The 12,960-nt window shown below is 35.2% G+C and overlaps 1 protein-coding gene across 2 annotated transcripts; it reads left to right on the plus strand.

Annotated features, from left to right (window-relative positions):
- The first annotated feature begins 248 nt into the window (after positions 1 to 248).
- spi1b (Spi-1 proto-oncogene b) lies at positions 249 to 12,718 on the plus strand. Of its 2 annotated transcripts, none has more exons than XM_035418599.1 (5): positions 249 to 744; positions 1,353 to 1,446; positions 2,780 to 2,967; positions 9,387 to 9,543; positions 9,932 to 12,718. In XM_035418599.1, exons 1-5 carry the CDS (start codon positions 703 to 705, stop codon positions 10,282 to 10,284), a joined length of 834 nt encoding a protein of 277 aa, XP_035274490.1. In that variant the 5' UTR covers positions 249 to 702; the 3' UTR covers positions 10,285 to 12,718. The 2 variants fall into 2 exon arrangements, with proteins under 2 accessions (XP_035274490.1, XP_035274491.1); XM_035418600.1 differs by having other exon boundaries at positions 252 to 744; positions 9,965 to 12,718.
- The last annotated feature ends 242 nt before the right edge of the window (positions 12,719 to 12,960 follow it).

Below are 12,960 nucleotides of genomic sequence, written 5' to 3' on the forward strand. Positions count from 1 at the left end.
AGAATGCTTGAAACATGAATTAAAGAATGGGAACTTAACATTACAAATGAAAACTGAAGAAAAAAAAAACTTTTTTCCACTGCTCTGTGTACCTATTAATCTACAGTATGACTATTTTAAGACAGCTGGAAGGTTCAGCCATGCATTTGTATACCAGCTAGTCATGCATAACCAAATAGACCATATTTAGTATAAAAAACGGTGCTTGGCGAAGGCATTCAAAATGTGTGTAAGAGGGCGCAGACAGACATAATCCATTTTTATTAAATAAGTACCAATGAATATATTGAATAAGTAACAATGAATATATGGAAACGTACAAGAAAAGACTGGCTAAGTAGAACAATGAGCTTTGATGTGATTGGTCGCTGTTAGATCTGAGGAGTCATGCTGTACTGTATCTCCACCTGACAAATCACACACAATCAGGAACTTTCAGCACAAAAAAAAGAAGTAAATTTAAAAGGCCGTCTTTCACCACTGCCACTGTGTTCCTAATACACATGTAGTCTGTTGAAGGTATGTTGGAGCTCTGTGTTTTGGTAGTCCAGTGGTGAGCAGTCTGCAATAGGATAACGTGGCAAAGGAGACCCCTCAAGGTTCATTTGTAGAGGAAATTTTCTTAGTTATGCAATGGCCTTGGCAAAGTTTTGAAAGACTGAGAAGCCCTGCAAGCACAGTATATTTGGCAGAGAGGACTTAATGCTCCATGCATACAGGATGGAGGGGTACCTCATTCCACCTGTGAGTATATAATAAATGTATTCCTACACAGCTCTGTATTTTAAATGCATTTCAGTAGGCCTTACTGACAGCTATGGATTATGTAAAACAAATATTCAACTCATTATGTGGTGGATATTGTTTACCAAATGTTTTTCTTTTACGAATTTAGCATTGAAAGTGAAATTTGAGTGCTGTATAAGGAGAGTTAAATCTAAAGGTGAACAAAATGAAAGGGGAAAACTATTTCCTCTAGATTTGCGTCCTAGAACCTACATTCAAATTGTTTTACAAAATAGTATGCACTCTTTGCCTGTGTACTGTACCTGAATTCATACTTCAGTTGAATTTGCAATTACAGTTACTTAAAAATGTTTCTATTAAACTTTTTATTTAGATTTTCTGATGAAAATGTGTGTTTTTTTAACATAAACAGTTATGTATTTGTATAACTATACTATTTCTGAATTCCAAAGAATATACTGGTCACTTCCAAAATGAAAATGACGATATAGTATTCAGTACAAAAGCTGAATCTGTTATTATAAATTCATAATTATGTAATGTAAACATGTATATTGCCACATATTGTCATTTTCTCTCTAATATCCCCTTCTGTTGTTTTAAAGCCATTAGAAGAAATGATTGCCTATGATCCAGACATCTATAGACCACCCTTAGAATATTACCCATACTCTAATAGTGATGGAGAAAGTCATGGAGGTAAGTTCAAGATTTGACAAAATGACAAAAACATTATTATTATTATTATTATTATTATTATTATTATTATTATTATTAGTATTACTGTATGTACAATTCCTGTTTTCAGAGTTGTTTTTGTAATTGTAGAGAAGAATTGTAGAGTGGCAGGATTACTACGAATATAGTTGTCATAATGCTCAGGAAAATATGGAATCCTGACCGATGTCTTCACATTTATTACAGTCGTATTTTGCCCTGGTAAGATAAAGTAATTTTATTTTGATTTATTTTGATTGCCAATAACATAATAGTAAGTGGATAAGCTCTGAAGTATAATTTAAGAAGAAACAGAGACCCAGAAGAAATCAAATAAAAAAAATGAATTAATTGCTGGCATTGTTCTACAGATTCTTTGAGTACAGGGTTACAGTACATGTTCAGTGTTAAATATACAGTACTACAATAAAAGTGATCTCTATTTGACTCAAATTAAGTATATTATAGTGTAATTAACACTGCAGATTTTACTGTGTAGGTGTAATAATAATAATAATATATAACTTTTTTTATTTATTTCTGTATTCACTGAATGTGCAATTACAGGTGGCATCCAAGGCCCTATTTTAAGAACATTTTTTAATTTTAGTTTTTAACTGACTTTTTAACTTGAATGTGTAAACTGTTCCTAGACCCTATTGGTATGCAAAAGTTAATTTGAACTCTATGGCACTATATCCATGTGAATAAATTGGAGGATATAGGAATATGTTTTAAAAATAATATATGTGTTGTTTCTGAACTTGTTTTTAATTGTAAGCCTTGAGAACCCTTCAAACCTATGTTGTAAGGACAGTGGTGTGTGGAATATAAGTGAACCACATGCCCGTGCTTATGGATTGATTGGCTAATTGTTTTATCTTTCACTGCTTTAATAATTTGTCAATAGGAAATTAACTAAGAAATATGTTCTTCTTCTGGGAAATAGTATTTTACATCTCAAGCAATGCTAAAATTAGCTTAAAGCTCATTTTAAAAAGCTAAAAAAAAAGTTTTTAAAAAATCCATCAACTAAATCAAATGAAAAAGGTAACACTTAGGTGTGTTACTGAAAGTGAATGATGGAGCACTTTGCAGCTTCTTTAAAAATTGTCATAAAAATAGGAACACTTCTGGCACCTCTGTCTAGCCTGTATGTGGTACAATGTAATAACTATACAGTGTGGCAAGGTTGTTTTAACTCGTTCATATCAGTCAGGTTAAAGTCACACTGCTGCCAAATTTTATAACAAGAAATACTAGTGGTCAACATGAAACATGTTTTGAGATTTGCAATTACTCTGCTCCACTGTAGATTATGGCTGGGACCCCCATCACATCCACCATGGTGAATTTGAGAACCCCCAGCCAACCCACTTCACAGAGTTGCAAAGTGTACAACCCCTACACATTACCAACTTGCACCGATATACAGAAATGGAGCCCATGCACTCCACTCTAGATCCTGGCCTTGGACCACATCACCTGGCAATCCCCCAACAGGTAATTCTGCAATTCCTCTTTTTGCCCCCTCCGCGCTCCCCACACAAACCTGCCCAGCAGCAGACATGCGTTCAATTTGTACAGCTGTGGATATGATGTGGAGTAGCATGACTTCAGGGGGATTTAATCTTGCAACAAAACTATGCTCTTGGTGTGCTTGGATATTTTTGTTTGTTTTGCTTTCCGCGTTTAGCTTATGACCATGCCTGGGCTATGTACCTTACATTGCAATTTATGATGGCCCACCCCTACAGAATTATTTCTAACATAATTTCCAAAGGTTTCCTTCTTAACAATTATTCCAATCTATCCCAACCTGGTCAACATCTCAATATGGCTTATCTAGACTATAAGTCTCCTCATTGCAAGAGATATAATCATATTCAAAAGTTGTTTTGCAGTCAAAGGCTTTCATGTTTAATTCGAAAAACATTTCGTAATTAAAAATCAAAGCTATGGCATGATGGAGTTTTAAACACAACATGCCATCTTCCTTTGTTTTATTCTAATGTATTTTATGTTTAGCTAGGCCTTTAAATATAAGAATCTTAATTAAAAATAAATATGTATTTAAATTAGATGTTTGCTTTTTGCATAGATTTTGTATCTTGCCCTTTCATGAAAAAAAAAATCATATTTATTCTATTTAAATTCACATTTTACTTGTATTTATCTCAAAGGTTTATGCTAATTTACAATTAGCATAGTTAAGCTTGTATGTATGGCAACAGTTTGAAACTATATTCTTTATGCAGAATTATTTGGAGTTGCTTCACCTATTTTTATTTTTCTCTGAAACACCACCAGTCTATAATACATATATATTTCAACAGGTGCATTTGCAGAAATTTCAAACAAAAATGAAAATATCGTGAATATAGTTGTCATTGCTCAGCTAATGAAACAGGTTTTATTCAGGAATTTCAGAATTTCTCAGATGTGGAATTAGATTAAGACCAAACTGCCTCAGTTTGCTGTGTACGTTCAGGCTAGTAGGCCTAGCACTGGTCACGGATGGCTTCACACCACCCACAGAATACGAAAGTTGCTTATTACCTAAATCTTTTTTTGTTTTAAGTGAATTTGTTTGTTTGTTTTAAGTGAATTTAATACTCCTTGCACTTGAGTCACATCTTTTTTCACACATGTAAATACTATTTAAGTATTAGCAAAATTTGTTATTATTTAAATATTATTTTTTATTATTATAAAAAGTATCATAAAGACAAGTATTATATACTTTGTATAATGGACTTGTCTGTATCTGAATAATGGCTTTCCCAGGTTAATTTTGCAATTAATTTTGCATTTAGAATGTGATCCTAGGATATCAAAATAATAATTTCACATTTTAATATTTCACATTAATGATGAATATTATTTGGTGTTAGTTATTAATCTAAACAGTTTCCTGTAGGTTATACACAGCAGCATTGCACGACCTCAGACAAACTCATAATATTTATTTTTATGAGAACAATGTCATTTATCTCAATGTTCATATCAAATTTGGAATTTGATTGATATGAAAATAATTACAAAATGTGATTAAAATAAATAAATAAATAAAGATTGATTGATTTAAGATTTTGAAACATTAATTAGGTTACCAATCAATTAGAACAACATTACTCGAAAGCTGCAGCATTATTATTTATTAAATTGGACAAGTTTTTGGGTAGCAAACCATGCCATCAATCCCCAATATAAAATATGTGAATGTGTGTTTTTATCTCAATACAACACTGAGAACGTGGATCTTATTCTACACAGTGTAAAGACCATGTCCAGCAGCATTTCCCAACCTTTTTTTTTCCAAATGTATGGAATCTCAAGGCACACCACTCTCAAAAGCAAGCAATGTACTGACGTTGATGTGACGTGTCAACAGTAGGCCTAAATGTTTTTTGGGGGGGGGTTTGATTAAGCACTATGCATTTTAATTACATATATTTTGGCTTTTGTGAATGAGATTTGTTCATTTAAGTTTTTTATTTCATTTGAACCTTTAAATTTCAAATGAGTACCGTGGCACACCGGTAGGGCCCAAGCAGTTCAATTAATCTATTTCAGTTATTTGTTCACAGCTATTCGTCAACTTTAAATATATCAGGTAACTCTTGGTTACCTGATATATCCTCGCACATATGAATTGCTGTAACTAACACTGACCATGGAAAATCAGTTTCATATGGCATAATATTGGAAGCGCAATAATAATAATTTGTGGTATTCATAGCATGTAGGTTGTGATTCATGACTGAGTCAGACAGCATTGGGAAAATAAGGCCAGGCTGCATTGTGTAACTCAGTTTATTCAAAAGCAAGTTTAATTTTTGAAAGTTTAACTTTCATGTATCATGTTGCGTGTATTTATTTTGTATTGAACACCTTTATTTCATATGATTACTTCATACAAAAGTAAAGCTATGGATACAATATAGGCCCTCATCAGTCTATTCCAGACAGCATAAAAGTATACAGGAGACCACTGTGAAATGGAACTTAAAAAAATGTTCCTCCCATGTATTTACCCATTTGTGTCTAAATATATATACAATGGTCACTTTATTTGGTACGCCTATCTTGTACTTGTACTGGGTAGGACCCATTTTGCCTCCAGATCTGCCTGAATTCTTCGCAGAATGGATTTAATAATTTCCAAGTGCTGAAAACATTTCTTAGGCGTTTTAGTCAGTATTGACTCGATAGCTTCCTGTAGACTTTTTTGACCATGCATTCATGTTGAGAACCTCCTCTTCCACCTCATTCCAATGGTGCTCTCTTGAATTGAGATCTTTGTATACCAAAGTCACTGTCATGTTTGTGGAACCAGATGATGCATACTTTGTGACATAGCGCATTATCCTGCTTGAAGTATCCATTTGAAAATGCTATGGCCAAAAAGGGAAAACATGGTCAGCAACAATGCTTAGCTATGCTGCGGCATTCAAATGATGCTAAATTGGTATTAACAGGCCTAATGTATGCCAATAAAACATTCACCACACCATTACACCATCACCATATGCCTGCACTGTTGACACAAACTAGGATGGATCCATGGATTTGGCTACACCAAATTCTGACCCTACGATATGCATGTCACAGCAGAAATCAAGATTTGTCATACAAGGCAGCGTTTTTCTAATCTCAAAAAATTCAGTTTTAGTGATCACATGACCAATGGAGACTCATCTTCTTAGTCTTAGCTGACAGGAGTGGACCTGATATAGTCTTCTGCTGCTGTAGCCCATCCACTTCACATATATAATATATATCAATACCAATTACCTAACATGGAAAAGGACCACTCTTTGCCTTCATAACAGTTTCAATTCTTCTTGGAAAGCTCTCATGAGTTCTGAATTATGTATATTGGGATAGGAAAGGAAGGAAGGGCAACTTCCAGTTCTTTGAGGGATGAAGGAGGTGGAAAATCTATTTCACACACTGTGTTCCAGATCTGGTGATTGTGGAGGCCATGGAAGGCATGTAATTTCTTCCACTCTTGAATTTGTTTAGAATTATGTATGGGTGTGCTGTCATCTTTATATGTGGACATCATGAGGGAACAGGGTATGCAGCACAAATGGCTTCTTATTTTTTTGCTGTTATATGACCATGCCATGCAGAACAATGACCAATGACTGCCAAGAGGTGGCTGGCTATACCATCACAGATCCAACACCATGGTTTAGTTGGCAACAAACATACATTGCGGATTGAAGCCTTTCCGAGGCCGTAGTTTTGGGGTGTTTTGCAACTGTCCAGTTAAATGCCTGTCTGTCCTTGTCAGTAAGCTTCAACGTGCAACCACTGTTCCTCTTTACCAGTGCAGTTTGTTTATGTTTGGCATATGTCATCATTTTCAACAGCGTTCCCCTTGCCACATTAAATATTTTTGCAGCTTTGTGACTGATGCACCTGCAATTTGGGCACTGACTATTTGGCCTCTTTGGAACTCCATTAGTTTCCTCTTGTTGCTTTGTAAACTCACATAGCATGATACTAATTGTCAGACCTCTTTTATAGCTGACATATACATATCTCGTTTCTCACTTCAACACTCATATCCATGTGACTGTTATTGAATAAAGAGTGCAGCTTCTGTAGTTGCAAAACTCCAAATGATGGTACTTCTAAAGATTTTCAGTCGAATCTGTTGATGTGGCCAGTTTTTTAAATCATGAAGCATACATTTAAAGCAACAATTTAAGCTACCTAAAAAAATTAACATTCCGTAAAGAAACACCATAAAAATATATTAACGTCTTGACTTTCATACAAACAAAAAAGCTTCACTTTGAGAATTTCACTTTCTTTGAAAACAGGGAGTTTTCAGTACTGACACTCTCGTGTGAGTTTTGTCTTTGCACATTGATAAATATAAATTTATCAAAGTGAAAGAGAGGAGGTTGGAAGAGCCTTTTCTTTGCCTTGTTCCAAGAGAAACTAGCATTCATATCAGCTGCTGTCTTGGTCCCATTTACTGTCTGAAATTATGGAAAGGCCTGCCAGACAATCTAACACAGAGGGTCATACATTTACAAATATAAAGAGAGAGTGCGGCAATAAAAATAAAACCTTTACTAACAGACGATCAAAAAGCAGATACTGCAGGAAGTACAGTGGGAGGGTCTCAGAAAGTGTCAAAAGAGCTGCGCTTGTGTGTGGGCTAGGGGGCCGTGTCTGTGCAAGGCGGATTGCTCAATGCAGACTTTTCCTGACTGTGGACAGAGGCTGCTACGCATCATATGGGGACACGGCAAAATTGTGCAGAATCACCAACCGCTGGCCTGTGGACTCACCTCATTTACCCAATTTAACTGCTCCTTATTGGGACATAATCGCCACGAGACAGAGAGTAGAGGTTGGTTGCAGGTGGCGACCAGAAAGAAAGAGACATAAGGCTAACTAAATCTACAGAGAAAAACTCTCAAACGACAATTCACGTTGTTGAGAGTTGCTCTTTTCCTTCATGTGCACTTGGATCATTAATTCTGGAAAATGAAAGCAGCCAGTGCTGAAGATATAATTTATAACCTCACATAACTTCAAGGGAACTACAGTCATAATGAGCCTGTGGAAAAATATAATCTCTAAATGTAATCTCTATTTGTGAAGGCTTTTTCATTGTTTGTTGCACAAAAATATTGAAGACTATTCAAACTATTCAAGCTGCCTTCATTGATTAATTAATTGTTTGGTGTTCGTAGCTATGCCAAAATCGTCTGGATTTAAATACAAAATTTAGGAAATCTATTTTAATATTACTATGAACTCTCTATGAGATATGAGATATGTACATATGCAACAATAAATTAAAATAAGCAGAAACCTGTCTCTGTTCTGAAAGTGCGAATACTTATTTTATACAAATACCAGGCTGAAAGACGATGAAGTCTCTAACACAGTGATAGCTCTGACCATGCCATCTTGGGTTTGACACCAAAGACTGCAACCATTTCTAACCAGTATTGCAAAACTCGAGGTTTTCTCTAAACAGTTTGCACATTGTCTGTGGTTCACACAGAATTCATTTCACATTGCAAAAACGTGGAACAAATTACTGGTCCATGTTATGATGTAAGCCCAGCAATGGGTAGTGTTTTGGAACATTATATTTATTGTTTGAATATTTTATTTGAAATTCCTGCACTGCATGATTTAGAGCATATATGCTAGTATTTGAAACTCAAAAAGTAATTTGAAAAATGAAGAAGTACATGATGGCATGCATATATAAATACTGTACACAATAACAAGTGTTTGCAAGTGAAAAGTTATCATGTACAGTATTTACACATGCATTACATTACATTAATTATTTGCTTAGAATTTTTTATTATGAGTGATGTTTATGGCCAATGGAGTGTTTATTGAAGGAATTCATGATCTAGTTGTTTAACTGAATTGCATTAGTTGTAGTTTATTTCTGCTTCTCATTTCTCGCATATATAGTTAGGGTTTTGCTAATTTAGTGTTACCCACAATGTTTTTTGTATTCATTTTTCACAGCATGTCCATGCATAGCAATGGACTTCCTCTTTCAGCACATAGCATGCTTGTGGTCTCCAAAGTCACACATTTCAGTATTTTAAGATATGTTCACAAAGCGTTATTTTGTCCTACTGTTTGGCAAATCTGAAAAAGTCACCAGAAGACAAGCAAATGAGCAAATCTACTTGAGAGAAACATGTACCAAATCTTATAAATTCACAGATGGTGCTGTTTCATGCAAAGCCAAGGTATGCTTGAATGATTAAGAGAATATGCGTGTATGTGAGTCCATCACAAAAACAAGATGTTATGTCAGTGTTTCATGATGAGGGCAGACAGGAGAGCTAAAGGAGAACAGTAGGAAATTGGGGCTGGATGGAATATAAATATTAGATTTTGATGTGCACATTTTCCAGATGTCATATTTCCCTCGGAACCTGTGTTACCCACACCCCTCCCCAGCTCAACGGAGCTCAGACGAGGAGGACCCAGGGGGCCGTAGCCCCCCCTTCGAGGTTTCAGATGGAGAAGAGCATGTGGACCATATCCCCTGTACCTCTGGTATAGAGTCAGGTAGGCAAACCCTGACTGCCCCCATATATCACAGCTTACTACAAGTGTGAGAACCACTGAAAGACTATTAATTTATTTCCATATATCTATTTTCTCCTACATTTTGAACATCATTCATTTAATTTTGTTATATAAATCAGTAGCTGGCAGAAATATTCTGGGAAATAGGCCTATATTGAAAGCAAAAATAAGATAAAGTAGAGTGAATTTATGATACCATAATGTGTAAAAAAACTGGGCCACTCATTTGTTACATGGGAGGCATTAGAGCATCATTTTCTTCACGAAGCACACACAAAATTCATAACTTAGAGTGTTACAAATATCAATTATATTTATAGAGATCTACGGAGATTAGGCATCCATGTGCTTTTTCCGGTTTTTCCAGTGATGATAACAGGCAGCACCCCTATCTGCCTAGGCAACAAGAAGAAAATCCGTCTGTACCAGTTCCTGCTGGACCTGCTGAGGAACGGAGACATGAAGGACAGCATCTGGTGGGTGGACAAAGACAAGGGAACCTTCCAGTTCTCCTCCAAGCACAAGGAAGCCCTGGCCAACCGCTGGGGCGTGCAGAAAGGCAACCGCAAGAAGATGACCTACCAGAAAATGGCCCGGGCCCTGCGGAACTACGGCAAGACAGGTGAGGTGAAGAAGGTGAAGAAGAAGCTGACCTATCAGTTCAGCGGAGAAGTGCTGGGGAAAGTGGCCACTGAGAGGAAGATTTACCCTCACTTATAGGGCAGGAGGAGTGTCCACACAGGCTCATTACTGTCTGTGGAGAGGACAGAAACATCAGAAAAAGTATTTTTTTCGAGGAAATGATAGCAGCACTTTTAAATCCTTGGCTGCAAATTCCTAGTCATTGAACCACCCCAGTGATCATTAGCAGAATTGGCAGGCATTATTTCAAAGTGTTACTGATCAAATATTTTTGTGCTACCATTTGTTAAGCAATATTTTCTTTTCTTATGTTAAAATATTGTAAATAGCATTAATTTTGTGATGTCTGGTACTCCTTGTGTGTGTAGCTTATAGTAAACGAAAAATAATTAAAGAGCCATGGATAGTCTCAGAATTAGATTTAGCAATATATCATGGAAAATGGCTGAAACTGAAAAGAGAAGTGAAAATAAATGACACAGCCTCACACAAAACGCATGGTTCAGCATGCCACAGCCAGATAGATATTCATCCTTATACTGCCCCCACATGGTTAAAAAAATTATGGTCCATGGTACAATTGTGTAGTCCTATGAATTTCAGCACTGAATTTTTACTAAGCTACATTTGGTATTATTTTTTGCCAAAAGCATTTTGGAGTGTGGTTATATGTGAAAATGAAAAGGAAGGATTCAGAGAATTTCCCCAAACATTACTCAATGAAAATGAAACAGACAGGAGTCAAGACTACTGTCTCAACTTCTTCATAGTTTTGAAATGGACTTGTTTATTGATACATTATCCAAAATATCAGTACAAAATTTTCTTTTATGCACACTGTAGCACTGGCGAAAACAGACATATTAAGGAGTTCATATATTTTCAGTGCCCTCCAAAATTATTTGAACCCTTGACAATGATGAGCAATGAAGGCAGTATAATAATAATAATAATAATAATCATCATCATCATCATCATCATCATCATAATTATTATTATTATTATTTATTTTATTTTTTTTAGATATTTGTGTCACAAATATTCACACCCTGAATAATTATTTTAAATAATCCAACTAAAATAAGTACACATTAACATACTACAGTTTTCAAGTCAAAAGGAACCAAGACTTCACTGAAGTATAAGAAATGAGATAATATATACTTAAAATGCGTCATTCATCGCTATGGGAAAAGACATAGAAAACAGGGAAAGGGCCATATTTTAACAGTCAATGCACAATTGTCAAGTCCTAGCCCTAATATGAGATGCAAATGAAGGCGTGTCCAATTCAATTTCTGTAATCTTGTGACACCAGGCTGTAGTGTTATTAATGCACAGCTGCAAAAGTTTCAAAAGGCAAAACTTGAATTGGTGTGATGGGGATTTGGTTTCATTATTGCCAATCAGCCCAATTTTTTTCCATTTAAAAACACCACAGTCAACTGTTAATTTCATCATGGCCAAAAGGCAAGGGCTTTACAAGCTTCTCTATATGAACTATTTCTCGTGATATCAAAACTAAGGTGAGATTGCATAGTTTTCATTTTCATAGTTATTTCCCCCTCAAACAAAATTAATTTTCAATTTAAATGCCAGTGCTTGTTTCTTTGTTATATATTATTTCTCTATAGCATCACTATTTCAAATAAAAAAATAAAAATAATTGTTAATTTCTGACATGCACTTGCATTATGTAAGGACATGTCTCCTGTTATGGCACCCAACCCATGTTGACACAAATGGGTTTACAGCAGACCACGAAACTACCAAACCTGACGTAGGTGACACTTCCATTTGCGTGAGATGCAACTACCAATTCCACTTATGCCCAGATGGTATGGCTCTTCCATTGCCACCAAAATAAGACCCAGAGAGTTGTTGACTGTATAGACGAATGGTCAAGGATACAATTCATAAAGAACTATAATAGATGACCCAATAGTCTTATTTTTGCCAAGGCAGGGTGAAAAAAGTACTGAAAACAGGGGTGTGAATGTTTGCAACACATATAGTCCTGGGAAATAAATTTATCATTTGAGAAGTGTTCTTTTGGTTCATTTTATTGAATTGTTATTGAATTATTATATTTTCCATATTTTAGAATTAAAATACACCTCAATACTTGTATTATTTTAAACAGTCTTTTTTGTTCATCTGAATTAAGGGAAGGAATCATTTTGTAGGGCTCTGTATCCCTATTATATCCACTGCCATATAGACAACTTTACACTAAGGTGTTGATGACAGTGCATTTTCGTAGCAATGAAGGTATTTAAGAACATTTTGACAAAAATATAAGTTAAAGTTTTAACTGAATAATGTTCTTGGTATAATATCTCTCTATACTAATTATTTTATCTAATGATGCACCAGTTTACTTAAGATGATTGCTCGTATTAAGGCAAACTGTGGATGAAATAAATCCTATGTAATAATGTTCCTTGGACTGTAATTCATGAATTATTTATTAAATAAAAAATCTTTACATTAAAATGTGACTTATAACCTTGGAGTGTGTCTAGTTTGGGGTATAACTGTACATTAATTTGTACAACACTGTTCAGCATGGGATTTTCAGTTTGTTTGGGGACTTTCAGTTTTGTACGTGCTGAAATCAGAACAATTACAGTTTTGCTTTGATGCATGTGCAGAACTTTTTTTGTACTGATCTTAAAATCTAAACTCTGAGTTCCCACCGATGACTTAACATTTGCAAAGGGCTGAATGTTGTTACTTCGGCCAAGCTTAATC

Source organism: Anguilla anguilla, chromosome 5, assembly GCF_013347855.1.
Source record: "Anguilla anguilla isolate fAngAng1 chromosome 5, fAngAng1.pri, whole genome shotgun sequence".
NCBI lineage: Eukaryota > Metazoa > Chordata > Actinopteri > Anguilliformes > Anguillidae > Anguilla > Anguilla anguilla.

Bases quoted from the DNA above. Each gene is read 5' to 3' on its own strand.
- spi1b (XM_035418599.1), top strand. From the start codon at position 703: ATGCTCCATGCATACAGGATGGAGGGGTACCTCATTCCACCT. The intron at 1,447-2,779 runs GTAAGTTCAAGA...GCTCCACTGTAG, and splicing joins TGATGGAGAAAGTCATGGAG to ATTATGGCTGGGACCCCCAT. The intron at 9,544-9,931 runs GTAGGCAAACCC...CGGTTTTTCCAG, and splicing joins TACCTCTGGTATAGAGTCAG to TGATGATAACAGGCAGCACC.